The sequence below is a fragment of the Panicum hallii genome, chromosome 2, assembly GCF_002211085.1.
Source record: "Panicum hallii strain FIL2 chromosome 2, PHallii_v3.1, whole genome shotgun sequence".
NCBI lineage: Eukaryota > Viridiplantae > Streptophyta > Magnoliopsida > Poales > Poaceae > Panicum > Panicum hallii.
In genome coordinates, this window is record NC_038043.1 from 51,519,513 (window position 1) to 51,547,389 (window position 27,877).

The 27,877-nt window shown below is 48.0% G+C and overlaps 4 protein-coding genes and 1 long non-coding RNA gene across 5 annotated transcripts; 3 read left to right on the forward strand and 2 right to left on the reverse strand.

Annotated features, from left to right (window-relative positions):
* Positions 1–621: 621 nt before the first annotated feature.
* On the reverse strand, positions 622–3,220 carry LOC112881254 (ethylene receptor 4-like). The gene is made up of 4 exons (XM_025945928.1): positions 1,896–3,220; positions 1,529–1,844; positions 940–1,302; positions 622–897 (listed from the first exon to the last, which is right to left on the reverse strand). The coding sequence occupies exons 1-4, from the start codon at positions 3,218–3,220 to the stop codon at positions 622–624; spliced, it is 2,280 nt and encodes a 759-aa protein (XP_025801713.1).
* A 2,780-nt stretch (positions 3,221–6,000) lies between these two features.
* LOC112880189 (cysteine-rich receptor-like protein kinase 6) lies at positions 6,001–10,007 on the forward strand. The gene is made up of 7 exons (XM_025944695.1): positions 6,001–6,945; positions 7,970–8,092; positions 8,181–8,335; positions 8,416–8,626; positions 8,992–9,229; positions 9,329–9,479; positions 9,562–10,007. Exons 1-7 carry the CDS (start codon positions 6,093–6,095, stop codon positions 9,901–9,903), a joined length of 2,073 nt encoding a protein of 690 aa, XP_025800480.1. The 5' UTR covers positions 6,001–6,092; the 3' UTR covers positions 9,904–10,007.
* A 303-nt stretch (positions 10,008–10,310) lies between these two features.
* Positions 10,311–16,617, forward strand: LOC112881255 (cysteine-rich receptor-like protein kinase 10). Its single transcript, XM_025945930.1, has 8 exons — positions 10,311–10,314; positions 11,106–12,041; positions 14,549–14,683; positions 14,843–14,973; positions 15,044–15,254; positions 15,345–15,582; positions 15,749–15,899; positions 15,980–16,617. The coding sequence occupies exons 1-8, from the start codon at positions 10,311–10,313 to the stop codon at positions 16,322–16,324; spliced, it is 2,151 nt and encodes a 716-aa protein (XP_025801715.1). The 3' UTR covers positions 16,325–16,617.
* Positions 16,618–17,740: 1,123 nt separating this feature from the next.
* Positions 17,741–27,729, reverse strand: LOC112880188 (cysteine-rich receptor-like protein kinase 10). Its single transcript, XM_025944694.1, has 8 exons — positions 26,663–27,729; positions 24,042–24,167; positions 23,788–23,918; positions 19,895–20,105; positions 19,568–19,805; positions 19,336–19,486; positions 18,929–19,239; positions 17,741–18,248 (listed from the first exon to the last, which is right to left on the reverse strand). The coding sequence occupies exons 1-7, from the start codon at positions 27,627–27,629 to the stop codon at positions 18,940–18,942; spliced, it is 2,124 nt and encodes a 707-aa protein (XP_025800479.1). The 5' UTR covers positions 27,630–27,729; the 3' UTR covers positions 17,741–18,248; positions 18,929–18,939.
* On the forward strand, positions 20,112–23,865 carry LOC112880202. The gene is made up of 3 exons (XR_003226269.1): positions 20,112–21,426; positions 22,700–22,879; positions 22,979–23,865. It is a non-coding gene; the product is annotated as an uncharacterized LOC112880202 (long non-coding RNA).
* Positions 27,730–27,877: the final 148 nt, after the last annotated feature.

Consider the following 27,877-nt stretch of genomic DNA (forward strand, 5'->3'; position numbering starts at 1 on the left):
AAGTCCGGATGAACTTATATTTGTGTTCAGAGAAAGCACTATTTTCATCAGATGTGATGTATTTTATTTCTCCGACTATTTTTGTATAACCAGAATTGAGGTGGCTGAAAAGAAGAATATTAATGACAGGATGCATCAATGATTCTTAATGTTGAATTACGATTAGATCACCGTATTTTCCTCGCCACTTTAAGCTTTTCTTTTAGAACTACCACTGTCTGCTTTTACTGAAGGGCTGAATCTTTCTCGGGTACTGAGTACTTCTCATATTCTGCACACTCGATTTTTCCTGCTCATTTTTTTTAAAAAAAATGAATTTTGCTGCCCACACTACGTGCTGTGATTACTCATTTCCATCTTCATCCCGCGGAACTCCGACCAGGACAAGGTGTTAAGCTTTTGGTTGGATTGGACGTGGACGGAGACTAGTCGATAGTGCAGGCGCTGCTGGTGCGTGGGAGGGATGGTGAGGACTGAGGAGGCGGCGGGCAACAAGCCACGGAAGGAAGGAAAACAAGCTCGCAAGAAAACAAGCTCCAAGCACTTCATTTATCAAAAAAAAACAGAAACTTCAAGCATTTGAGCCCTCACAGTACGGAGCAGCTCACCGGAGCTGGACGGTCAGTTGTCGTTGTGGAGGGCCCTGTAGAGCTGAGCTCCCAGCGCCGGCAGCGTGATGGGCTTGGGGATCACGCCGTTGACCCCCGTCCGCTGGCACGCGTCGCGGACGTCGATGCAGCTCGCCCTCGGCGGCAGTGGCACGGCGACGAGGATGAGCAGCCAGCTGAAGCTGTCGCTGGTGAGCTCCCGGATCCTGAGGGCCACCTCAAACCCATCGTCCGCCGCACCGCCGGCGTCAGAGGCAGGCGTGTGGAGGTCAAGAAACACCACCTGAAGCTGCAGGTACGGGAACTGGAACGGTGGCTGATCGGCGGCGGCGGCGGCGCCGTCGCTCCCCAGAAGAAGGCTGAGGCAGTGCGCGGCCGACGGCACCGGCAGCACCTGGCAGCCGAGCCGCTCCAGGAGCTTCCGCGTCACCTCCCGGCTGGTGTCGTCGCTGTCCACGAGCAGGATCCTTAGGCCGTTGAAGTGGTACTGAGGAGGCGCTGTGGTGGACGACGGCGACGTCGAGGTTGCTCCGAACGCGCCACCGGTGCGGTAGAAGCCCGCGCCTGATGGTGAGGAGGCGGAGGGCGATGCCAGCCCGTACCCGAGCTGGAAGTGCAGGATCAGGCTCATGGATTCTCCTTGCTGACCTCCGAAATCTGACGGGGATTCCCTCCGCATCTTGCCATTCATCATCTGACGAGATCAGTCAACCAATCAGTAGCCAAAATTGTTCATGCGTTCGTGTTGTGCACGGAACAGAGCTCACCTGCACGATCTTGCTGCACGTCGTGATGCTTAGCCGCGTCTCGGAGCTGGTACTGATGCTTTTCCTGATTCTGTCATGGGGTCGTGGGCTAGACGAACGCAGCAAGCTGTCTCTTAAGATTCTTGTGATCCCAAATCGAAACTTGACGCATACCATGTTGCAGCCGGAGAAGTTGGGGGTGATCCAGTCCCGGTGGTCAGACATGGCCGGATCTTGTTCCCCCGCCACAGTTTCGACAGAGAAGCAGAGGTCATGGCAGTGGCATTCGCACCGGTCCAGCAGGGCGCCAAGCATGTGCAGCAGGAGATGGAACACTCGCCTGTCGTCGCCGACCACCCAGCACTCGCCGGGCAGAGAGCTCATCTCCGCCCGGTGCGAGAAGCCGATCCCCCTGCAGCGGGCGAGGCACCCGGACACGGCGGCCGCGTCCCTCACCAAGCGCCGGAGGTCGAACGGCCTCCTCGCCAGGCTGACACCGGCGGCAGCTGCCGACGTAGGCTCGCCGCAGGGCGTCGTCGGCGTCAGCACCGCCGCCATGACGTCGTCGATCAGCGTGGACGAGAGTGCGCTGATCCTGGCCATGGCGCCCACGGCGAGCCTCCGCTCGGCGCAGGGCAAGGCTTCGTCCTGCTGCTGCGCCTGCATCAGGGAGAGCAGCCCCGCGACGGAGTGCATCGGCCTCAGTACGCCGTCGCGCATCGCGCCCTGCGGGGCGTCCCTGGCCCTGGTGGCCACCTCGGCGTCGTGCCGGGCCTGCGCCAGGACCCTCTGCCGCTCGGCCAGCTTGTACCGCGTCAGCTGCCACTCCTCCAGCACCGCGGCGTGCGACAGCGCCACGGCCAACTGGTCCGCCACCACCTCCACGATGTCCAGCTCCTGCCTGATCCACTCCCGTGCTCCTCGTCCTCCTCTATGCCCTCTAGATATGTGATTCTTAGGAGTAGGGGGTGGAGCCGCAAGAACCAAGACCATGATCGCGTAGCTCACGGCAGCTCCCTGCTCATCTGATCCTGACGATGAGGCGTCGACAAAGTTGGACACCCTCAGCAACGGCATCCGTATGGCAGCCGCAGCTCCGCGACCTGTCGTCGTCCCGAGCGCCGAGCCCGGCCTCAGCACCTTGGCGTCCTTGTTGGCCATGACGGCGGCCACGTCGGGGTCACTGACGCGAATGGCCTGCCTCGTCGTGCCACGGTGGTCATCTTCCGGCAGCTGATGCACCAGGTGGAGCACGCTGGAGCCGTCGCTTGCCGCCGCGGGCATCCAGACGGCGCAGCTGCAGAGGCCGAGGGCCTCGGAGAGGTGGAGCACGGCGGTGCGCAGGACGGCGTGCGCGTCGTGCGGGAGCGAGCCGCCGGCGCCGCCGCGGCGGACGTGCTGCGTGATGGCACGGACAACGCGCGCGGCGGTTTCCTGGCGGCGCCTGACGAGCGCGACGTCGCGGTCGAGCTGGCGGGCCTTGTCCCGGAGGAGCGCCTCGCGGGTCTTGAGGCGGAGCAGCTGCGGGATGAAGGTCGGGAGGGAGACGGCGGCGACGGAGGCGGCCAGGGCGGCCAGCGCCTTGGCGGCGGTGAAGGCGAGGAGGAGTCGGCGCGAGTCCGGGCGCGCGTAGGTGAGGACGGCGGCGAGGTGGACGATGCCGCAGAGGACGGTGAAGGCGCCGAACTGGAGGAGCACCCAGCGGAGCGGCGCGAGGTCGGCGCAGGTGGCGAAGTGCAGCAGCTCGAGCGGGATGGACAGGTAGGACGCGCCGATGAGGAAGTCGCTCACCTTCTGCCACTGCAGCAGCGCCTCCACCGCGCCGTCCTCGCGCCCGTCGCAGCCGCCGCCGCACCGCGCCGCCATTGGCTCCCGATCGAGCTAGCAGCTGCGCAAGCGCAGAAACGCACCGATTAATCGTAGGTAGCATCAGCTCGCATCGCACTTCTGATTCGGGATAGAATGCGATTCTATGGACATGAGATAATGCATTTGCATCATTTGGACGCATGCAGCAGATTTTCCCCTCCCCCAGTGAATCTTGAATTCTTGAATCTTGATCTGTCTTCCTGCAATCCTGCTTTCTGGTTCGCCTTGCAGGCTGCAGCCGCATGCATGCAAGCATCTAGCTAGAACTATATGCAAGGAAGCTAGATGGATAAAACGTGCTGAAAATCAAGAAAGGACCATGATCATCTGTATATCAGCATAAACTAACACTGCCTGTACCGCAGCAGAGAAACAGAGGAGGGTCGCAGAAACAGGGGAATCTGAAACAAGAAGAGATGCGAAGAACACATTCGTTTTGAACTAACTTCAAGCATGGATACATGCATGTCGAACATTGCTCATGCATGTCTAGTCCATTACCTCTGCAGTTTCTTTTCAACAATGGGATAATTTCATCTCGTGCATGCATGCATAGGAATCGATCCACAAGTGGGATTGCCTAAGCAGCTAGTCTGATCAACCAGTAGACAACTCACCGGTGGATATGTAGCAGATCCAGAGAGCTTCCCCAATGTTTCAGTCTCTCACTCAAGCGGCGTAGGGGAGGGGAAGAGATGCAGAGGAGCCGCATGCTGCAAGGGGAAGGAAGAGAGGCGAGCGAGGACCAACAAGTAATGGAGGAGGGGAGGGCGCGACAAGTGTAGGCAGCCTAGGGATCGAGCCGAACCGGTCGCTGACGGCAGTCGCAGTGTCGCTGCACGGCGTGCAGAGCTAGCCATCTGATGAGGGGCTATTCCGGGTCAGATTTTGGATACTTGATACCAATTAGAAATATTAAATATAAACTAATTATAAAATTAATTATATAAATAGAAATTAATTATATAAATAGAGACTAATTCACTGGAATCTATTAAATCTAATTAATTCATCATCAGATTATCTCCGGTAGATTTGGTAAAACTGAATATCTAAACTTGCTTTTAGATATAGGAGAGAGAAAATCTGCATATAGCTTTTGCGCTCCTCTCCAGCAGATTTGTATAATTCATTTTGCTTCTTCTCTCATACCATTTGCATATGATAGCGGGAGAAGGATCCCAGCGGCGTGCTAATCTCTTCCCACAGCTGCAGCGGGAAGTGCGGGAGCCGCGAGCTGGGGTGCAGGAGCTGTGGCCGTCGGCGCCCGCGGTGGGAAGAAGCACGGGCGGTGCCGCCCAAGGGAGAAGTCGGGGCCGGGTGATGTCGGTGGCGTTGACTGCGGTAGATCTTTCCCCTCCTCCACGTGGAGGCACAAGGCGGGTCGAGGCAGGAAGGTGGGGCGCGGAGGATCACCGGAGGGAGCTGGTGGCTCTGTGGTGACCGGGCCGCGGTTGGACGGCGACCGGTGACGGAGAAGATGGACCGTGGCGGATCTCCCTCACCGTGAGGCGTCGGGCGGGTGGAGGCGGGGATCGACAGAGAGAGTTGGTGAGGCACGGCGGCGCTCGGACGGTGGCCGGTGGCAGCGTCGGCGGGGATGGGACGGAGCGCCCGGAAATGTCCTAGCTTGGCAGTTTCCTTCTGTGCGTGAAAAGTAAATTATATTTGGATTATGGAGAGAAGTCTAGGTAATTTGCTAAAACAATTTAGGGATAGCAATCCACGTACCAAATCTGTTGAACCTATTTTTTGATGGACTTTGGGTATCCTGCCACTTTTTAAGGATAGGTATCCATTATACCAAATCTGCTGGATAGCTCTTTCCACGTATTTACTGTAACACAATATTATCAAATTATGAACTAATTAGGTTTAATAAGATTTAATGGATTCGTCTCGTAAATTAGCCTCCATACGCTATATTAAATACTTCTAATCGGTGTTAAATATTCAATACGATAGAATTTAAAATAAGCTCCAGATAACCCTAAAGTTTAGTCCGAGGACTAAACGGGTCCTAGCTTGGGCGCAGGCCACGCCTGCAGCTGCTCGGGATTCCACGAGGATTCAGACCGAGAATCATTCGGGTACGGCCATACCCGCATGCATGCCGGCCCGGCGGTGCGCCGCTCTTGGTAGCCAACGGACGACGGCGCCCGTCTCCCCGGAGGAAGAGACAAGGCCGCAAAGGGAAAGGGGCTGGAGGCTGAAGCCTGCTCGGTTTGCTCGCTCCCAGGACGGCGCCGAGGTGCGGGACGCTGCAGAGCGCAGCGCGACGCGACGCGACACGGGAGCGTGTTACTACTGCAGTCTGGGGTCGGGGCCAGGTTCCGGCGCCCCACTCCCTGCGGCCGCCGCTGTTGGCCGGCCGTCGGCACGCCGGCGCGACACGTCGTCGGTCGTGCATGCGTGGGCTGCTAAGCTGTAGGCTCTTTCCTCCTTTCCTCCTTCGAGAGGCTGGGCCCCCCTAATCTTCTCGGCTCGGCAGTCCTTAAAAGAGAAAAGGGGGGTCTTCTTGGCCCGACCACGCTTGGATCAGGTAAGGCCGCCTTTACCTGGCCCATATTCGCACGTTAACGGGGCAACAACCCAGGACCCGCGGCCCTTGCACGCGTAACCTCAAAAAAAAAAGGAAATAAAACCTGGCGCCACAGCCCCAGCCACAGCGGCCTCAGCCTCTCGCTTGGGGGGGTCTCTACTTTTTTCCATGAGGTCGAAAAATCTGTTCCTTGCTTTAGAAAACTGAGTACTAATAAAAACTCTGGCAACTGGCAAGGCATCCCTTCTCATCACACAATCAGTCACAGAGTCAGCAGTCAGCACAGCCGGTGCCCCGCCTCCCCCGTCACCTCACCGGGTCGCCGCCATGGGCGTGCGCCGCGGCTCGCTCCGTTCCTCCTCCAGCATCGTCTTTCCCCTCCTCCTCTCCTTCCTCGTCGCACCGCCCGCCGCGGCGCAGCTGCCGTGGACGAACTGCGGGGACAGCGGCGCCTTCGAGCAGAACAGCACGTACCAGTCCAACCTCGAGCGGGCCTCCGCCGTCCTCCCCCGGAACGCCTCCTCCTCCGCGTCCCTCTTCGCGGCCGGCGCCGTCGGCGCCGCTCCGGACGTGGTCTACGCCCTCGCGCTCTGCCGCGGCGACGCGAGCGCCCCCACCTGCGCCGCGTGCCTCAGGGTCGCGTTCCAGGACGCGCAGCAGCTGTGCGCCTACAGCAGGGAGGTGTCCATCTACTACGACCTCTGCTACCTCCGCTTTTCCGGCCGGGACTTCCTCGCCGGCGCCGGCGCCGACAACGACGAGATGTACCTCCACAAGACGGAGAACGTGAGCGCGCCAACCGCGGCTTTCGACGCCGCCGTGGGCGCGCTCCTCAACGCGACAGCGGGCCGCGCGGCGGCGGACCCGACCAGGCGATTCGCCACGGGCGAGGAGGCCCCAGGCGGGAGCGTCCCCGCGCTCTACGCGCTGGCGCAGTGCACGCCGGACATGACGCCGGCGGGCTGCCGGAGCTGCCTGGCGAATATTACTCGGATGGCGCGCAAATTATTCAGCGGGAGCCCGAGCGGGAGGTTCATCAGGGTGCGCTGCAACTATCGTTACGGGCTGCAACCGTTCTTCTCAGGGAGCCCACTGCTGCAGCTCCCAGCGCTGGCGTCGCCACCGCCACACACCATGGTGCCGGTGCCGGCGAAGTCTACGTCACTGGTAAACGGACCAGGTAATTCTGAGCAAAATTCTTACTTAATTTGAGAAAGCAATTTGAGAGGAACTTTTGTCCATTAATGTTATGTGATGTACAGTATGATGTGAGTAATGCCATGACCAATTGACCATCACTGACCAGTTGGACACTTGGAAACTTCCTATGGTGGTTAGTCGTGCTCGTGTGGTACTAAACGTTACATCGTCATCCATTGTTTGCAGTTCATATTTGGAGAAAAATGATTCTTTTGTGTACTTGTTTTACTACTGTCATCATATGTTGGCGGGAAATGGAATCTCACATGCGTAGCATCTACACAGCTACACACATAAACATGATCCACTGACCTTTACTCGCTCCAGCTTGGCTTCTCCAGTCCCATCACGATTAGGGATGAAAACGAACGGAACGGATGGGAAAATCCCTCAACCATTTCCGTTTCCGTATTTTATTACGGAAAACGGGAGTGCGAGCGGAATAGCCGGGAATAGGAGAGGAAACGGGATATACGGGTTACAGAAACGGTCGGGAAAGGAAAATTTACCGGAATACATTATTGTTTAATCACCATTCACCTCGCATGAATATAATACTACACACTCTTTTATGCAAGATATTTTTAAAACATATAATTAAGTTTCATGTTTTCTATGATTAAATCGTGAAGTGCACCAATTGATGTTGAGAAACAAAATACGATCTATGGTGTGCCTAATAAATCTTTTTAGTATTTTATAAATACGGGACTAATACAGAATCATTCCGGATAAAAACGGGATCCCGCAAATACAGGCGGGATACATTCCTTCCCTCTTTCCGTCCCATTTCCATATTTTTCTGCAAATACGGAAACGGGTAGGACAAATATAGAAATACAGTGGGACGGGATGGGATTTTTTCCATGTTTTCATCCTTGATCACGATCAGTCTCCTCATAAACTGGCAATAACGACGCATACACGGTGACTCGGTTAGAAGTCCACGCTTGAACGTTTATTTTACCACACTAATCCAATTTTTTCTTTATCCATGTATGCAGGGAGGAAAAACAGAGCAACCAAAATCTCTGTTGGTGTTGCCAGCTCCCTTTTCTTCATGCTGATTGGTTTGGCCTCTACTATCATTTGTTGGAAGAGGAAGACACCTGTCAGGAACCAGAACAGTTAGAAACATACTATTGGAAAGTCTTGAGCCCCTGCTCGGTGTTGGGCAATTTTAGTTTGCTTATTATGCCATTTGTATCTTTACAGATCCGGTGCCGATTATCCCTAGAAAAATACAGATGCCAAAGAGGACTGGAAGAGGGAAATGTGCGGTGTTCGATTTACTTACCCTTCAAGAAGCAACCGATAACTTCCATGAGAAAAATAAGCTTGGGGAAGGCGGGTTCGGTACCGTTTACAAGGTAAGAAACCACAGTATGCAAGAGAGAAGAAAGCATTGACAGCCTTTTCTTTTAGCTGCTGTAAGTGATATGTTTTACAGGGGAAGCTCTCTGATGGACAAAAAATAGCAGTGAAGAAGCTATCCCAGTGTACAAGACAAGGACTTAATCAGCTGCACAATGAAGTGCAAGTGCTGGCCGAGCTCCAGCACGTAAAGCTTGTCAGGTTACTTGGATTCTGCTCGGACCGGGATGAGATGATGCTTGTTTATGAGCATATAAAGAACGGAAGCCTTGATAAATTTCTATTTGGTATTTGCTTCTGCAATTGCTGTAGTCCACATTTTTCCTGGTTTATGCAAATGATTTTGTGGTGCTCTGTCACATTCCAGAACATTTTTTTTAATTTTTTTGGTTTTGTTAACTTGATGGTACTATTTGAAAATTGAAATCAACCATGCCAAGAATCTTGTGACTTAAAATGGGCATGGGCACCATGGGTAGCAGCACAAGCACTACTGTATCGTTTCTGGCAAGCTAGTTGCAGAAGAGAATAGGGCATGCGAATGGAAGTTGTCGTTGCCAAAATTATTCTTGCATGGTGTAAATTGGCATATTTATGCATTCTTAATGACAAAATCCATTTAATTTTAGCCATCTATCTTTTTTTGAAACAGATAATAGTAGGAGGGCAATCCTGAATTATGAGCAAAAGTACAATATCATTCTAGGAATTGCCAAGGGAATATTGTATCTTCATGAGGATTCGAGCATAAGGATCATTCACCGGGATTTGAAAGCAAATAACATCTTGCTTGATGAAAAAATGAACCCAAAAATTGCAGATTTTGGACTGGCCAGGTTGCTAGGAGGTGGTCATACTCAGACTAAGACAGCAAGTGTGGCCGGAACATAGTAAGCTCATACACCTAATTGAATCCTGAAACACAGCATATGACATCAATACAACTTCTGTTCAAATCTTCAGTCTACCTAATTCCTATTCTCTTACAGCGGATATATGGCACCAGAGTATGCATTGTTCGGAAAAGTGTCACCAAAGATCGATGTTTTCAGCTTTGGTGTTTTGGTCCTGGAGATTATAACCGGGAAAAGAAATACGAGTTCTGATGATTCGGACAAAGCTGCCAATCTCCTAACTGATGTAAGTAGCATTTTCATCTTTACCGGAAGCTGGTTATCTGAAACTACTTAAACCAGAAAATTTGATGGGAAACATGTAATAGGTATGGAACTGTTGGACCAAGGGGACGGCATTGCAGCTGATTAACAAACCACTTGATGGACATACCAGGAGCAAGCTACTAAGATGCATCCACATTGGTCTTCTTTGCGTCCAAGAGAATCCTGATGACAGGCCAAGCATATCTTCAGTTGTTGTAATGCTAACTAGAAGCAGGATAAGGCTTCAGAAGCCTCGACAACCTGCATTTTTCTTTGGGGGAGACTCAAGTTCAGTGCTCGATCGATGCATACATGGGAACTATGTATACGAGAAGTCTGATGTGATTGTGGAGGATAACTTTTCAGTGAACGATGTTACTAATACCGATCCGGATCCTAGATGAGCTGAAAGGATTCAGTTATCTATTGTTTGGATGTAAGTTATAGTTTAAGGGGTTGTCCCTTTGATTTTTATATGTCAAAGTGCAGAGATTTTTTTTTCTCAAAAGCTATAGAGGTAGAGACTAGTCTTTGAGTAATCATTCCTCCCCCACCCCACCCCTAACTGGTGGTAAGACCAGCAAAATACTATTACTTCCATTTTTTTACGGAAAAATCTGATTTACATCTATAAACTATCATGAAAATCTGATTTTCAACCTTTAACTAAAAAATCGGAAAACAGAGACCATCCAACTGTCAAAACCGAACAAATTTGACCTTTTGGGTGATTTTCCATTTTATAAAAATTAAAATTTTTAATTTTAAACTAAAAATTCATAAGCAATTTATTTTAAATCAAAAATATGGAATGGGTACGAACTTGTAGTAGTTGCTTAAGCTGCTTATCAGTGACCGATTCACCATTAGTAGTGGGTTAGACACTTCAACGTTGTGATTAGTCATGCTTGTGGCATTGATTACATCTTAGACTTCTCCAGTCCTGTCACAATCAGCCCTTCGTTAATCAGCGTAAACGACACGGTTAGAAGTCCACGCCTGACCGACCGTTTCTTCTGGCCGAAAATTTTCTTAATCGGAGCGTGCAGGGAGAAAACACACAGGGCCACAACACTGCAGGTACAGGTGTTTTCCTGTTCCCTTCTTCATGGGCGGCGTTGATTGTTTTACCTTGTGCTAGCTCTCATACGCTTGAAGAGCCAGAGGAAGAGAAGGCTGCCAAGATCCAAAGAGCTAGAATCATACTGTTTTGAGGTTGCTCAGGTTGGAGAATGACAGTGCCGAAGAAGATCGAGAGGGGGAATTTGATTCACCAATAGCTTGCCTGAACATCAAAGGTGACCTGCCTCTCTATTTTCCTGCTTTCCAGAAAAGTTTGGGAAGGACGTCTCCGTTGGTCCGCCGACTGGAAAGTCCCCTTTGAGACACGGCACCTCAAGAACTTTCCTTCCTAGGTCCAGTGCCGTGTGTTTCCTCTTGGGCTCCCTGTCCTGCGTTCTCTGATCACAGGTCACAGCGTTCTCCAATCTCCAGCGCACCACTGCACCAGCAAGTGCGGGCCCCGCACGTCATCCACAGCATGCATGCCCCACCGAATGCATCGCTGGTCAAACCTGCGTGGTCCTTGATCTGGTCGTCTGGTGAGGACGGACGCCCTGCCATTGCCAAGGGATATTTCGGTTCCATGGTCTTCCAGCAACACAAGCTTCACCGCCCTCCTCCTTCGCCGGCTCGCCGCGGCAACATGGACACGGCCGCGGCGCCTCCTCGCACCTCCTCCTCCTCGCCTTCGCCTCCCTCCTCCTCCTCCGCGCTCCGCGGGCCGCAGCGCAGCCGTGGTCGTCCTGCGGGAGCACCGGCAAATACACGGCCAACAACGCGTACCAGTCCAACCTCGCGAGCCTCGCCACGGCGCTCCCCGCGAACGCGTCCCGGCCGGGGACCCTCTTCGCGGCGGGGAGCGCCGGCGCCGTCCCGGACACCGTCCACGCGCTCGCGCTCTGCCGCGGGGACACCAACGCCACGGCCCGCGGGTCCTGCGTCGCCACGGCGTTCCAGGACGCGCAGCAGCTCTGCCCCTACGACAAGGACGCGGCCGTGTACTACGACGCTTGCTACCTCCGCTTCTCCAACCAGAACTTCCTCGCCAGCACCACCAACAACGAAGATCCCATGATCCTCTTGAACTCGCAGAACGTGAGCTCGCCGGTCAAGGCGTTCGACGCCGCCGTTACCGTGCTCCTCAACGCCACCGGGGACTACGCGGCGGCGAACTCCACCAGGCTGTTCGCCACGGGAGAGGAGGCGTTCAACCCCACCGCCCCCACCATCTACGGCCTCACGCAGTGCACGCCGGACATGTCGCCCGCCGACTGCCGGAGCTGTCTTGGCGGCATAATTTCCATGATGCCGCAGTACCTCAGCGGCCGTCAGGGCGGGAGGGTTATCAGGATGCGGTGCAATTTCAGGTACGAGGTCTATTCTTTCTTCTCCGGAGGCCCGTCGCTGCGGCTGCCAGCGCCGTCCACGCCGGCGCCGGCGCCGTCGCCAATTAACGTGACACCGCCGGCAGCCCCACCAGGTGATATGCCAGACACAGATTTACTAAGTTTGCACTTTTTCGTTTGGTTTTACCTCTAGATTTTATCGTTGAAATCAGATTCTAGAACAAGGATGTGTCTCAAGAACACAAAAAGAAAACACATGTGCACGGCCAGACAACCCAAATCCTCTCCAATTATTTGTGGACTGTAATTTATCAACAGATTTCGGTACAGGACATGTAACCGCGTACGCCGGTTTATTCGATGATCTCGACCCCTCTGCGGTCCCGTCACTATCATTTACTACTTGGTTGACTGGAAACAGCGATTACAGTATATGCTTTAGGGATCGTTTGGATCTCGATACTGAAGAGCTCGCAATTGAATTGAGTTTAATACCAAATCCGGCTGGTATTGGAAATGAGTTACAATACCAAAATGATTGTTTGGATTATTCAACATGCTCCAGCCTATCCATCGTGTCATCCATCCCCTCCTCGCGATGCTGGAAGCCGTGAGCGAGCGGCCATCGGAGGAGCGGCGCGGCCGGCCGTCGGAGGAGCGGTGTGGGGAGCAGAGCGGCGGCGGAGGAAGCGGCGCGGTGACTGAGGCGCGCAGGGAAGAAAGAGCGGTGCGGTGAATGCTAGCGAATACACAGAGGTTGGGGTTAGAATCGCAGAGCGGCGGCGGAGGAAGCGGCGCGGTGACTGAGGCGCGCGAGGAAGAAAGAGCGGTGCGGTGAATGCTAACTGAATACCGTTTGGCATTGAAGCAGAATTTCAATGCCAATTCCGAGAACATTCAAACAGCTGATATTAGTTGCACTTAATCTTAATGCCAAATTCTAACCCTTTAATATCTACGTCCAAATGCTACCTAAACAGTTGTCAGTTTTCAGTTCTAAAGGAACACACTTGTGCATCCTGGTGACCAAGGGTTGAAATCGGAAAATACCCCGTGCCCGTATGGGCAGCTGCCCACCCAGACCAGACAGAGCCGTTAGTCTCCGTTTGCATTAAAAAAGGTGCTGCCATAAGAGAGCTTCTATCTAAATTATTTTCGATCCACTTCTATTTATTAACTTTTAGCGTTCTGTCACATAAATAGATTTTTTCCAAAATCATTTCTAGCATTTTGTCTAGAAAGTAGCTTGTGATTGATTTCTACCATTCTTTTATTGTCCAAATTGAATAAGACATGACATGCATTTTGAGAAACAACACAGTTTGGCATTGGAACAAGAATGATTCTGCAAGAATTAACACTGAACAGGAAACAAGAATCGACACAAGCATTTTGACAAGAAACATAATTTGGGATAGGATGATCAGATCTAGTATTGGACTTAGGATTTGGAGCTCCGGATCTGACAAGAAATAATCTGACCAAAAAAGAAGCTTTTGTGGAGTAAACTCAACAGCATTTTGTCAGCAATACAGGCCACAAGGATATGCAACAAGAAAACATTCAGATCAAGAAATAAGGAGAGAAAAATCATAGAAGAAAACCACGCAAGCTATGGGCTCAAGATGTCAGCGCCTGCAGCAGGGATGTCGATGCTGACACCCTTTCTATATGGTCTCCATGCGGCCGCTGGGCTGGCGCTAATGGTGCCAGCTTAGCGGTGGACGAGGCCGTGGCTGCGGCTGCCACTGCCCACGACAACCGCGCGCTTGCCGCGTCGCGCAACCACTGCGAGGCCGAGAAGCGCCCTGGAGCTTGAGCCTATGCTCCTCCATGCTCCATTCGCAGGGACAGCTCCTCCATGGCTTCAAGCGCCCCACGCAAGAATGGGGATGAGAGCAGATAGAGTCACGGGTCCTCGTGAATACAACATAAGCCATGAGCTGGAAAGAGAAGGAAGTGGATCCCACCACCATGACCGCTAGACATCTTGCTTCTTGCCAGGCGCTAGCGGACACACAGAACGGGAATCCCGGTGTTTTGCGCCGTTAGTGTCCGTTAACTCCTCGGATAAATCTCCAATGTCAGTATCCCATCCGATGGCCCAGGGTTTGGGTGGGCATATGCCCTGGTGCGCACGGAAAACGCACTCCGGATGAAATTTGTTTTTTCTTTTGTAAAATTACGAAATAGGAAGCCTCAACAACTGCAACCTTGTTCTCCAGAAAATTATAAAATAAAACAATAACAATGTATACCAGTGGACATAAGTAGGCAGTAGGCACTACTCAAAGTTTAGTGCTTTAAACTCTCTAATGGTCCACTCAATCATCTGCTAATTAGGAAAGGGTCAGCAAAAGATGAAACTGTGTCGTAAAGTTATCTTTGTTTTTTATCTGCTGGATCTTATCCCAGATAACATATTGCGAAGCGCCACACTGCTACTCTGCTAGTAGTTGATTTCCTCAGTGCTTGGACTTGGACCCCAAAGTTTTCTAGAAGTGCTCGAGTCTATGTATCTTTTGAAAAGAAGATCGATTGTAGTAAAATATGCTAAGTGGTTCAGAATTCAGACTGTGGTTGAATCGTCAGTAAGATTTGAAGCATGGTGTTTGCTGAAGTTCGAGGCACTTGTTTACAGGAAGAAGCAAAAACAAAACGGGAGTTGCAGTAGCAATTGCATTGCCAATAGTTGCTGCGGTGCTAGCTATCAGTACTGTTTGCATCTGTTTCCTGTGGAGGAGGAGAAGACCATCAAGAGAGCAGACACCATCTTGTAAGTTTTGTCTTCACAATTTAGAATTAGATAAAATATGTGAAACAAACAGTGGTACTATATGTTTGATCATTTTAGTTTTTTTAATGAATTAAAAGGAGGTTATTTATGATAGATACTAGTCGAGTTTATTATTGTGTTGTCACTATATTCTGACAGATTCAACCAATGCTGAGGACATTGAAAGCATCGATTCACTTCTTCTTGATATATCAACTTTACGCTCTGCGACTGATAACTTTGCTGAGAGCAATAGGCTTGGTGAAGGAGGTTTTGGTGCTGTCTATAAGGTGGGACATACACCAGTTCAATTCATAACGCGTTTTCAGTTTCGTCAACTGAAGGTTCAGACTCATGCAGGGTATTCTTCCTGATGGCCAAGAAATTGCAGTGAAGAGGCTCTCACAGAGTTCAGGCCAAGGAATGCAAGAGCTGAAAAATGAACTTGTTCTGGTTGCCAAGCTGCAACACAAGAATCTTGTTAGGCTTGTTGGTGTTTGCTTGCAAGAACATGAGAAACTGCTTGTGTATGAATACATGCCCAATAGAAGCATCGACACCATTCTTTTCGGTACTACTACTTTGTAATGATCTGTTTTCAGTAGCATAATCAACTAAAAAAATAACGTTGCTGACATGACATTTCTTGTTCAACCTACAGATCCTGAGAAAAGCAAGGAGCTAGATTGGGGAAAGAGAGTCAAGATAATAAATGGAATTGCTCGAGGATTACAGTATCTCCATGAAGATTCTCAGTTGAAGATTATTCATCGGGACCTCAAACCGAGCAATGTCCTTCTAGACTCTGATTATACTCCTAAGATTTCAGATTTTGGATTGGCTAGATTATTTGGAGGGGATCGATCACGGGAGATCACAAGTCGAGTTGTCGGAACATAGTAAGCCCTCCCCAGTGCCCGCCCCTCTCTCTCTGAACTTGCATGAAAAAAAGAGAAAAAAAGCACTATTTTGCACCATTTATTCTTTAGCTTGGGCACTTTGGCCCCCTTGGCACATATTTGTAGCTATGTCTTTGACTAGAAAGAAGTTACCTTCATGTTGCAGTGGATATATGTCACCCGAGTATGCCATGCGTGGCCACTACTCCATAAAGTCAGATGTGTTCAGCTTTGGCGTCTTGATTCTAGAAATCTTAACCGGAAGAAGAAGCAGCGGCTCCATTAACATCGAGCAATCTGTTGATCTCTTAAGTCTTGTAAGCCATTCTACTATTCCCAAACCCTATACACAAGTAATTTGCTTCAAAAACGCTAATGGAATTAACATTTGACACAGGTTTGGGAGCACTGGACTACGGGAACAATTGTGGAGATTATGGACCCATCTCTGAGAGGCAAAGCTCCTGCAGAACAGATGCTGAAGTGTGTCCACATCGGGCTACTATGTGTTCAGGATAACCCGGTTGACAGACCGATGATGTCGACAGTAAACGTCATGCTCAGCAGCGGCACTGTCTCTCTCCAGGCTCCATTGAAGCCAGTATTTTTCATTCCCAAGAGCGGTTACTACTCAACTGTTTATTCAGAATCATATCCGACAGCTTCCCAGTCCACCGGTAATGGTAAATCAGGGGCGATGTCACCGAATGAAGTGTCAATCACAGAACTGGAACCAAGATAACTCATCAAGCAATTCTTATGTTGCCAGGGCAATTGGATTGTTGTTGTGGCAATAAACTCGGTGGGCTACAGGCAAGGCCCTGGCGTTTTACTGAATTTTGAGTTACAGTTGCAGTGGCCTCCTCATCCTATTGTATGTCTTGTTTTGTAGAACTCCCTTCAGCAGGGAAATCTGAATCAATAAGAACGTCTTGATGTATAAAAAAGTCATCAAACCATGTACCTACCGAGTTATATGCATAAGTTAGGTTCCTTGTGATGGAATTTGCCCATCAAATTCAAGACTTTGACTCAGCACGATCGTTGCATTTTCACCTAAATATGATTTTAGTGGAAGTGGCGTGCACATTGATTGGAAACATCTCAAGATCCATCAGTGTAGTCAATCAGAGGTGTTAATAGGAGTAACATGTCCGTGATGGTTGGTGCACGTGCGTGTATATGAGCATATGTATGTACTGTATTTCAAAAAATGTATATATTGATAAATACAGGGGCAAGTTATGGTGCTACCAAGCGACTGCATGGAAAATGTACCACTAGAATTGCACGAAAAATTTCAACCAAAATATAAATGGATAGTTCCTGCAATCATATATGTGCCTGTAAAATTTGAGTTTGAACAAAAAATTATTGTACAGGGGGAAATAAAAAAATTAACATGTGAATAATAGCAGGTTGGGGATAAAAGTGAACAGTACAACCCACAATTCACATGTTGAATTCTCTTTTTTGTTTCTAGCAAATTTCATTCAAACTCAAATTTTGCATGTACAATAGATAGTAACATGTTTTAGTTGGACTGTTTTTTTTTGCGTTTTTAAGGGTGTCACCGTAAGGTGTAAGGGCGTGGGAGCAGTTCAACTTATCCATGTAAACATAGACAAAAATTTAGAGATCTAACTCCCATTTCGTGAATTGTGACGTTTTTTTCCCCATCGGAGGTGGTATATATATATTTTTTGATCTGATAGGACTATAGGAAGGAAAATCCTTGAAAATAGAAACTGTGGCACGGCAAGGTGTTACGAACAATGTTACCAGTTATGAAGAACTTTTACCTGGATGATTAAAAAGGCAGCATTGATGAATAACTGAATGGTTGTTAGCATTGCACAGTAAAAGCATGAAAAATATATCTATGAATCAAACCTTTGGTGATCAAAGTGAACAAAGTATAGTACTGAGTATGAGTAAAAGTTTTTGATACACTGTGCTGGAACTCTAGTGATCCAAGTTAGTGATTGAGGTCAACTATGTATGCAAATGCCAAATTAAACGTAGACCATATTTATCCATGGAATGACTATGCGGTTGCATTCTTGGACCAACTTCAGCATGCTTATAGTTATAGCTACCTCCTGATTCATCTTGGAAACATAACTTAGTATACTCAGTGCATTTCTTACTATCAATAAGCAGGAAAAAATAATTACTCAAATATATTTCATGTGCCGCACAAAGTTTTTCTTTGCTACCCAATTTTTTTTCCACCGGTTTAAAAGCAAATCTTACAATTACTAGTTGGACACTCATCGCAGAAGTGGGCACACGGGCACCACGCGACCAGCTAGCTGTTACGTGTGTGATGCGCGCCGGCATCGGGTACGGCGCTTGCTCGGTTTTCACACGGCTGCAAGCGCGGCAACATTGGCGGAGCGGCCGCAGCCACCATGCGTAACTGTCTTGTGCCCACTTCTCCGATGATCACCGGCCGCCGGGGATCCCTCAAAGCAAATCCAATCCACCTTATTGGCATCATGGCATGTCACCTTGATGACATTTACGGAGGAGCCAAAGCATGCAGGTAAACGGAATGGAAAAATATAGGGTGTCCCAATTGAAGGATCGACGATGGGGATTAACCCAGATTTCGTCCAACTGCCAGAGCTGCTTATAGTTACCTTGATGTAGCAGCACAGTACCTAGGGATGCAAGTTATATATATTTTTATCATTAGATCGATCCAAAAAGTTGATAAAATAAATTAAAATGACATTCTGCATAAATAATTTGGAAGAAGAAATGAAGTAGAGTGGCGTGCCATTATAATTAATTAGATACCCACTTGCATCGTACCTTAGCGGGAGACGGCGGGGCGAGGATTACTATTTGGGGTGCAGACGTGCAGTGCAATTTTAGGCACGAACACGGACTAAACTAGTAGGAGCATGAGTAGTATGATTCATGGAATCATGGGCGTGATGACTGAAGACAGATCGAAAGGGAACTAACCAGTGTTATCCGCTTAAATAAGTATATGCTAGCTCTTTTGACATGTATTCATATATATGCATAGTTACAGCTTGCAAAAATATCTGCTTATACACTCACCTTCTTTTTTACCATCGCTTATAAATTGTAATGCCAATCTATGCTAGTGCAAACTAAGATATAAGGAGTCTTTGTGAGGCGCTTCAATTTGTGAAGCATGCACCAGAGAACACACATAAGAGTACGCCTAATTATAAGTTATGTAGGTTTGTTGATCATCCATATGAATATATATTATATAATATACATATATAGAACTAGCATGTCTCTATCTCGGTACCAAATTAATCTTAGGCAATGCTAATTAACATTAGTCATTTCGCAACAGTACCTTGGGACGACCTATCTTGCCTCAACTTCAGTAATTGTAACTTCGTTCGCTGACACATCCGACCTGCTTGTGCACTGCGAGGTTCCACTCTTTTGGAAGCAAAATGCTGGCCTGGATGGAGCTTGGCGTGGCGCAGAGCTGCTGTTAAGCATGGTATTCACAGCTGACATCACGGGCCTATCCGCGGGGTTGTGTTGAACACATAGAAGCCCTATATGGATGCACTTGAACATCTGGTCCACGCTAGGATGGTCGCTCAAGGATGAATCCATTATCTCCAGAATTGTTCCCATGGTCCAGTGTCCCCACACCTGCATTAGACAGCAGATTCAGAACCTCGCACCGAAATCATCGCTGCAACTTGCAAGGAACTGCAGTATGGAGTTTATCATGACCTACGCACTCACCAAACTAAGGAGATGATCGTGTTGCTCCGAGTCATATGAGCCACCGTTCCTTCTTCCTGCGACAATCTCTAGCATCAAAACGCCGAAGCTAAACACATCCGACTTGGTAGAGTAATGCCCACGCATAGCATACTCAGGTGCCATATAACCACTGCAAAGAGAACATTGCATGTATTATGGACCCAGTACTCTCGTATATCTTATAAGGGCAGGGTTAATTACCAACACTTACTAGGTTCCAACGACACGATTTGTAACATATTGTGAATGGTCACTTCCAAATAGTCTTGCCAAGCCAAAGTCTGATATCTTCGGATGGAAGTCAGAATCCAGCAGAACGTTGCTCGCTTTTAGGTCCCGATGAACTATCTTCAGTTGAGACTCTTCATGAAGATACTGCAAGCCTTGAGCAATCCCATTGATTATCATGAATCTCTTATCCAAATCTAGCTCATTGCTTTTATCAGGATCTGTATGTCAGACAGAAAAGAGAAATTTCAGAGATGCACACTAGAATTCACTTGTTTCACTGTTGCTAAATGATGACGAGTTACAATACCAAAAAGAAAGGTGTCGAGGCTACTGTTGGGCATGTATTCGTACACAAGTAACTTCTCGTGTTCTTCCAAGCATGCGCCAACAAGCCTGACCAAATTCTTGTGTTGAAGCTTGGCAACTAAAACAAGCTCAGTTTTCAACTCCTCCATTCCCTGCCGAGAACTCTGTGAAAGCCTTTTAACTGCTATTTCTCGACCATTAGGGAGGACCCCCTACACAATGAAGGCATTTGTTAATCACCAAAACGAAGAAGTATTAATTTATACTCCTTCAGCTATTGGCCAGTTTCACTCTTGTACATGTACACGTACACAGTAACATGACCTTCACCCAAGTTCAACGTCTGGAATAGAATGATATTTTCAAATTCCCCGAAAATACTTGAGCAGAGCAAGCACCCGTGCTCTTGCACGGGCTAGCAAAGTATCAGAAATTCATAAAAACAATTAGGAGTCATAACTAATAATCAAAATTGCTTACCTTGCACATCCTTTCTCGTTTGTTAAATATTCTAACACAATACTGGTATAAAGCTCCAGTTGTGATAGACTTTAGTTAGAAATGGCATGAGGGGGCAATTTAGATGGAGATTAGAGGACTGGCTCCGCGTCCGTCCTCCCCTGCCCTTCGCAGCCGACGCGTGGCACCGCGGCCAGATCTCCGTTGCACTCGCGGGCCTCCGGCCTCCCCAGCCCGTCGCTCTCTCGAAGCCACCCGCTCGGTACCAGTACCACACGCTTCGCGCTACCCCGCTCTCCGCCAAGCCCACCGCCCGCACTGCTGTCGGCGCCGGATCCATCTTCGGCGTCAACTTCGCTGCTTTCTTCGACGACACCGGCAATGCCTCCACCGTGCAGTTGCTGCTCCCCCACCGCGAGGCGTTCGCGGCGCCCAACGCCACCATGCCCCAGCTGCTCGCGCACCGCCTGGCGCGCGACGCCGCGCGTGCCGAGGCGATTTCGGCCGCGGGCCCGGGCCACGGCGAACGGGACGCGCGGGCCGCAGCGCAGTGGCGAGTACTTCGCGCATGGCGGCGTGGGCACGCCGCCCACGCCGGCGCTCCTGGTGCTCAGCACCGGCAGCAACGTTGTCTGGCTGTAGTGCGCGCCCTGCCGCCACTGCTACGCGCAGTCGGGCAGGGTCTTCGACCCGCGACGCTCCCGCTCCTACGCTGCCGTCCCCTGCGCCACGCCGCTCTGCCGCCGCCTCGACACTGGCGGCCGCGACAAGCGCCGCGGGTCATGCCTCTGCCAGGTGGCCTATGATGACGGGTCAATCACCACGGGGGACCTGGCCACCGAGACGCTCTCCTTCGCCCCGCGGCGCGCGGGTGCCGCGCGTTGCCGCGGAGAGGCTCCCGGGCCTCGGGCGCGGCAGGCTGTCGCTGCCCACCTAGGTCTCCCGCCGCTACGGGCGTAGCTTCTCCTACTGCCTCGTGGACTGCACCTCGTCGGTGAAGCCATCGTCCACCCGCTCGTCCACCTTGACCTTCAGGCCTGCTGCTCGCCACGTGCTCGCTGAAATGCCCTCAAGGTAATATAGGATAAAGCTCTGATTTCTTGAGGATTTTGAGTGTATCTTCAGGTGGGTTTCACTGTTTCCTTGCATTTTAGTCTGAATTGGAGAGGGGAGGTTTGGCTCTCAACGTTTTCTTCATGAGTAATCAATCTTGTATTGCTGACATTTAGTTGAAGACATAGTCTTGTTGTAGTTTGCAGTTATTGGAAGATGTGTGATATCTTATTCTTCTATCATGGATATAGCCAGCAAGATTTACTGAAGCTATCTTTCAAAAAAAAAAAAGATTTACTGAAGCTAAATTGTGGTTCTGTAGTATGCATGATGCCGCCATTAAATGGTCTATGTAAAATAGCATGCATGATGCTTTCAGGAGGACCACATGATGATGTAGTAGGAGTAGAACCAGAGGGAGTATCTTGCATCAATTTAGGTATTCAAGGATGCTGCCTACATGATAACTGCAGTTATACTGGATAACTTAATATACTGAAAATTCTATGAACGATTGGATCCAACTTCCACTTTAAAACAATTTGTCTGAAGTTGTCTACAATAAATATTGTATAAGCAACCACAGTCATCAGTCCCGTGTCATTATATGTATATGTGTTCAGATTTTGGTGTATGTATGCAGGGGCAAGGCAGCAAGTGTAAATGCTATGTTGGAAAAAAAAAGATGATTTTGAAAACTAATTGTCATGGTTCACTTCATGTCATTATGAAATGACCCAATTCTAACATACAGTCTTGTAGGTTTGCAGTAATTTTGATGTTTCGAAAAAAATTTCAGTAGTATGTTTTCACGATAACTTGTGCGTGCCCTGTCTAGCGGCATAATGAAGCAATATGTTGGAGTTGCAGTGAGACGGCCTAGAGCGTAGTACACTGCCCCACTAGAGAGCTAACTGAGCAGGTTGGCCATGATTTCAAATGTTTATCCATCCATCAGCGATGGTTATTTCTCATCTCTGCACATGAAAAATCCATTATTTTGAATTGCTCTGATAAACTGAATTGCTCAGTTAAATTGCTTGAGTTATGGATATGTTCTTATTGGTAATGCTCCAAGCAAAAATCTGTCTGATGCACCGGCCATTAGATAGCATTTATTATTATTTTTTTCGAGACTGTTCATTTTTTTTTGTATCAATTTGATAATGGTATCTATTGTTGCCTTAAGTTTTTTTGTCTCATATTCAGATAGCAAAACAATCAGGGGAGGCTTTTTGTTCTTCCATTCAAGTTACTTTTGACCCTACTTTTTCTACTTACCATCCCTTTTTAGGTAAGGAAGAGGTTCAGGAAATAGATGGTGCGTGCAGAGATGCAGATGCTGCTCTTGGAGTCCAGGGATGAGGCGGGGGTCTATCGTCGCGGAGGGAGCTGATCTTGACGGCGATTTCAGGACCAGCATCCAAGGGAGTCCTGACTCCCGAGAGCTTGCTCCAGTTCTGCTTGGAGAGCGGTGAGTCTTGTCTACTGCAACCTATAATAAATGTGAATTTTGATGTACTTCATCGAATTGATGTGCAAAGTTTGGCATTTTGGCTGGAATTTGTGATAGAGAAATGGTGTACTGTTCACCCTTAGTAGGTGATCCTCAGGTCCAGAGTCCAGACTATGGAAGTAGTTGATGCAGTGTTCATTAACACTGGAGGTAATTTCAAGATTCTAAAGGAATCTATCAATACCATACTCTTGAATCTTCACGTAACCACAATATTTTTGAGCATCAATAAAGCATGCTACCCTGGTGGTATCTTGTTCCATGACAATTATTTTTTTGAATGTTTGAGCCTTTCATCCTTTTTTGTCGTGATTTACCTGATCTATCAAATGATTTAGTGATGCTGATGCACCCTAATTAGATGTAAAGGAGACTGTTCAATAATCAGTTGCTTCAAGCCAGATAAAACTGATTATGTGTTGTATTTTCTACAAGTCTGTTTGCTCCTCTAGCTGCAGGGAGTGAGAGTCATTATACTTCTTGAACCGAAGCTAGCTTACTATAAGGAGGAGCACATCATGGTTTGTAGCCGTACGTGGTTCAGGAGAATCTATCGTACTCAGTAGTGCTTAGCTTAGTATTGATGCCGCGCACGCTTGAGAAGAGGGAAAACGATGAACGGAAAAGAGGAAGATTGGCCATCAGTTTTTCGGATGGAATTTATTGGTAGTCCTGGGTTAGCTATTTCTCAATTTGGCCTGGTGTGGGAGTAAGAATACAAGGGGGGAGGGCACATGGCCATCAGCAATAAGGTATTGTCTTCTTACCATATTTCTTTAAAATTATTTTATTTTGTTAAAAAATTGTGTGCCCGTAGCAACGCACCTGTCTTTACCTAGTAATAGTAAGATAAATATAGTCAGCACCTTATAAACTGCACCAAATCCTCCTTCACCGAGTTTCTTGCCTTCATCGAAGTTTTCTGTTGTGGCTCGTAGAGTTGGTAGATCAACCATGAGTGAATCAATACTTCGTATGTCCTCTGGATTTATTGAATCTATCATAATACAATAAGCACTAAATGATGCCAATGCCATGATATTTTACTTTTCTTCTGTACAATATTAAAAGATGACACTATTTCAGCTTTGTTCTATTGGCGAACGATGGAATCACTTACCAATCAGTAATGTTTTTTCTGCTGGTTTCTTCCTCCTCCTCCAGAGACAATAGAAAACTACTACAGTACCCAGTATCATGACGACTATAAGCAGTATAATAGCTAAAACTCTAGCAGTCCTGTTTCCTGTAAATTGAAGATGCCGCTTAATTTCATATATTACTGAAAAGTACAGCAAGAACATGAAGGTGCACATGCCTTTCGAAGTACATATTTGGCTTTATTCAAGTCGTTTTTACCTGAGAGCCTCTTAAATAACAAAAGGAGAAAATTCTTAGCAGCTTTGATGTTTATAATGTCACAAGCCTTATATATTGTTGCTTTGGTATCAGACATCAACAAGATTCTAGAATAGTTGAGCTTCAACGCATACTAGGTGCAGCCAAGCAACCAAAATGTCTCCATACGTTATTTTCATTAGGTTTAGAACTTCAAGTTATACTGAATAAAGAACTTCGATATGCAAATTTGTCTTTTGCTATCTTTCTTGAAATCTGAGTTTCCATCTAAAAGAGAGATAAACAAATGATGAACATAGAGAACAGAGGTAGTACCGACTTCTAATCTCCACACGCAATCGTTCAATGCATAAATGGTTACCCTGGAAGCAAAAAAATATTTCCATGTCTGGGACTGCAAAGAAACATCTTCAACTAAGGTACGAAGGGTTTTTCTAGTGACAGGATACTTCTGATCTCGACCATCCACAAACTAATTGAACGTTCCACGTGCTTGTAATGTTTGGTGGTTAACCACACGCTATATTTGTAAACCATGTGCTTGATTTGGAAGACAATTAATATATGCAAGGTGATTAATTAGACCTCACTTGTGGTTCAATATTTAAGATTGCACTATTTGCGTGTAATTTTCAAATGTTAGGATTGCAGTTTTCATGGGATGCATTATTTAGAAAGCTTTATGAGATTCCTTTCTATTTCTAAAAGGCAATTAAAGTGTTCACTTTTTCTAAAATCTAATTAGATAATTATGATCTAAAAGGAAATTAATAGTTTTATAACTAAACACATGATGTAAATTTTCTTATTTCTAAATAACGTGTTACCTCATACTACTAATTGTAGCAACCTAACAACTTTTTACAATTTTACTCCTTATACATTTTCTATTGTTTGCTTATACGATTTACTAGTCATGTCCAGCTTGATGCATTTTTACTATATTTTCATCTTGTTGTCAATAGATGGAAAATTTTCTATTTCTTATACATTTTCTATTTCTCACCATTCAGCACCTTGATGGTGTAAATAACCTTGAATGCGATTGCAATTAGAAGACAGAGAATGACATTTGAAATTTCGCTTTTCACGGTGCACGGTCAGGCTGTGTGAATTGACTAGCCTAGAAAAAGAGAAAATTCCTTACTTAACACTAATAAAGTTAAGAATTACTTATTTGACATTAAAAAATTTTACTTCCCTATTTGATGAGTCGAACTTTCGTTCCCTATTTGACACTTCCGTCCATTCCGTTAATTAACTCACGTGAATAGTAATATGTGGACTCCTCTCTCTTTTTTCTAGGTTAAAACAACTATTAAATCACCTCTAAAATTCATGGAACTTTTTGCAGGTATATAATGAATGGAGATGAATTCATTTTTCATAAAAACAGATATGCAGCTTTTAAAATCTTGAAACTGAAGTTCACCAAAATAGGCTACTTTTGAAGCTTATATAATTTTTAAGGACACATCATTACTTTCCAAAATTTATGAAAATATACCTAAGAATCCTATCATGACATGAAATAATTTTTAAAATTATCTTCAATCATAAGTTACTTAGAGAATCTTGAAGTTATTTCAAAATTTATTTTGTGAAACAACTTTAAAATTTTATTTTCTTAAAGAAGTTCAAAATTTCTTTGTAATTTATCATGTACAGTCATTTTATAAATTATTCCATCCAAGTGTAGGAATATTAAGTATTTTTCATAATTGTTGAAAAGTATTTTGTGCACTAAAAATTTAGATAATCTTCAAAAGTTACCTATTTTGGTATATTTTTATTTAAAGATTTTAAATGCTCATATGTGTTTTTGTGCAAAATGGATGAATTCGTTATATCCCTAAAAAAGTTCTATGAATTTTAGAGGTGATTTGATTATCATTTTAGCATAGAAAAGAGAGGGGAGAGTCCATATGTTACTATTCACGTGTGTTAACTAATGGAATGGACGGAAGTATTAAATCTAGAATAAAAGTTCAACTTAGTGACAAATAGAGAAGTTAAAAATTTTTAGTATCAAAAAATTAATTCTCAACTTTACCAGTGTCAAAAAGAGAATTTTCTCCTAGAAAATCGGACGCGAAAATGGGACGTGCATATGGCCAATGTTAACCTCAGACAAGATGATAAAGGAGATTCTTTTACAAGTATATCCTGTACTTTCTCACAGAGAGAGAGAGAGAGAGAGAGAGAGAGAGAGAGAGAGAGAGAGAGAGAGAAGTATCTCCTCTACTTCTGTTACACCTAAGCATGGAGGAATTATCCAACATCCAACTAGACCTTTTAATTCAGCAATGATTGCTAAATTCCCCTGTTGCAGAAAGTGAACGATATGGATGAATGCAAAAGAAGAAGGGGTACTGCTCATACCTGAAGCTGCAGCGCAGGCCGAGAATCTTTGACCTCCAAACTCACCTCGTCCTCTTGTCGTCGTCGTCGGCGGCCCGTTCACCGCCGCCTCCGGCAGCTGGTGGTGTAGCGGGCCGGCTGGGAAGAAGGGGTACTGCTCATACCTGAAGCTGCAGCGCAGGCCGAGAATCATGGCTCCCCATCTCCCGCTGAAATACTGGGAACCCATCTGAGTCATACCCGCCAGGCAGGTCCGGCAGTCGGAAGCGGTCATGTCCGGTATGCACTGTGCCAGCCCGTAAATATTGCTGAAGGTCTGGAACGCCTCGACCGCGGTGGCGAACCTCCTGGACGCGTCGGCGGCCGCGTAGTCGGCGGTGGCGTTGACGAGCACGGCCACGGCAGCGTCAAAGTCCCTGAACGGCGAGGTGACATACGTATACGTTTTGAGGATGAGGATGGGGTCGCCGTTGTCGAGGACGCGCGTAACGGCGACATATTGAGTGCCCGACGTGGTCACGTTTCGGGTGGGCATCAGTACGAACAATACGTTGCCGCCGCCACTGATGGAGTCGAGGAAGTTCTGGTTGGAGTAGCGGAGGAAGCAGAGGTTGTAGAAGACGGTGGCGTCCTTCTTGTAGGGGCAGACCTGCTGCGCGTCCGTGAACGCCGTCGCGACGCAGTCCCCGCAGGCGGCGGAGGCGTTGGTGTCGCCGCGGCAGAGCGCGAGCGCGTAGACGATGTCCGGGACGGCGCCGAGGCTGGCCTTCGCGAAGAGCGCCTGGGAGGAGGAGGCGTTCTTGGGCAGCGTGGCGGCGAGGCGCTTGATGTTGCCCTGGTAGGTGTCGTTCAGGGTGTAGTTGCCGCTTGCGCCGCAGACCTGGCCCAGGGGGTCCCCGCCGGCGAGCGGCGCGAGAGCGGACGCGAGGAAGAGGGCGGCAGCCGCGGCGAGGTAAGGGGGCAGGCGGGGGTGGCCAATCATGGACATGGTGCGCGCGCGCGTACGATGGCCGGACCGGCGGCGTGGTGCTGGTCCGGGTCTGCCGCCGGAGGCGTGAAGCGGTGGAGGAAGCCGATGCGGTGAAGTGAATGAAGAAGAGGGGACGGGTGGATGCGATAGGGGTCGGGGCCGTGAGGGTTGACTGTTTGTGGGACCCTTTTGAGTTGTCTGAGATGACGACACTGACACAGCGGGGGCCAGCTCGGGTGTCACCGCAGAGAAGGAGGCTTCCTCGA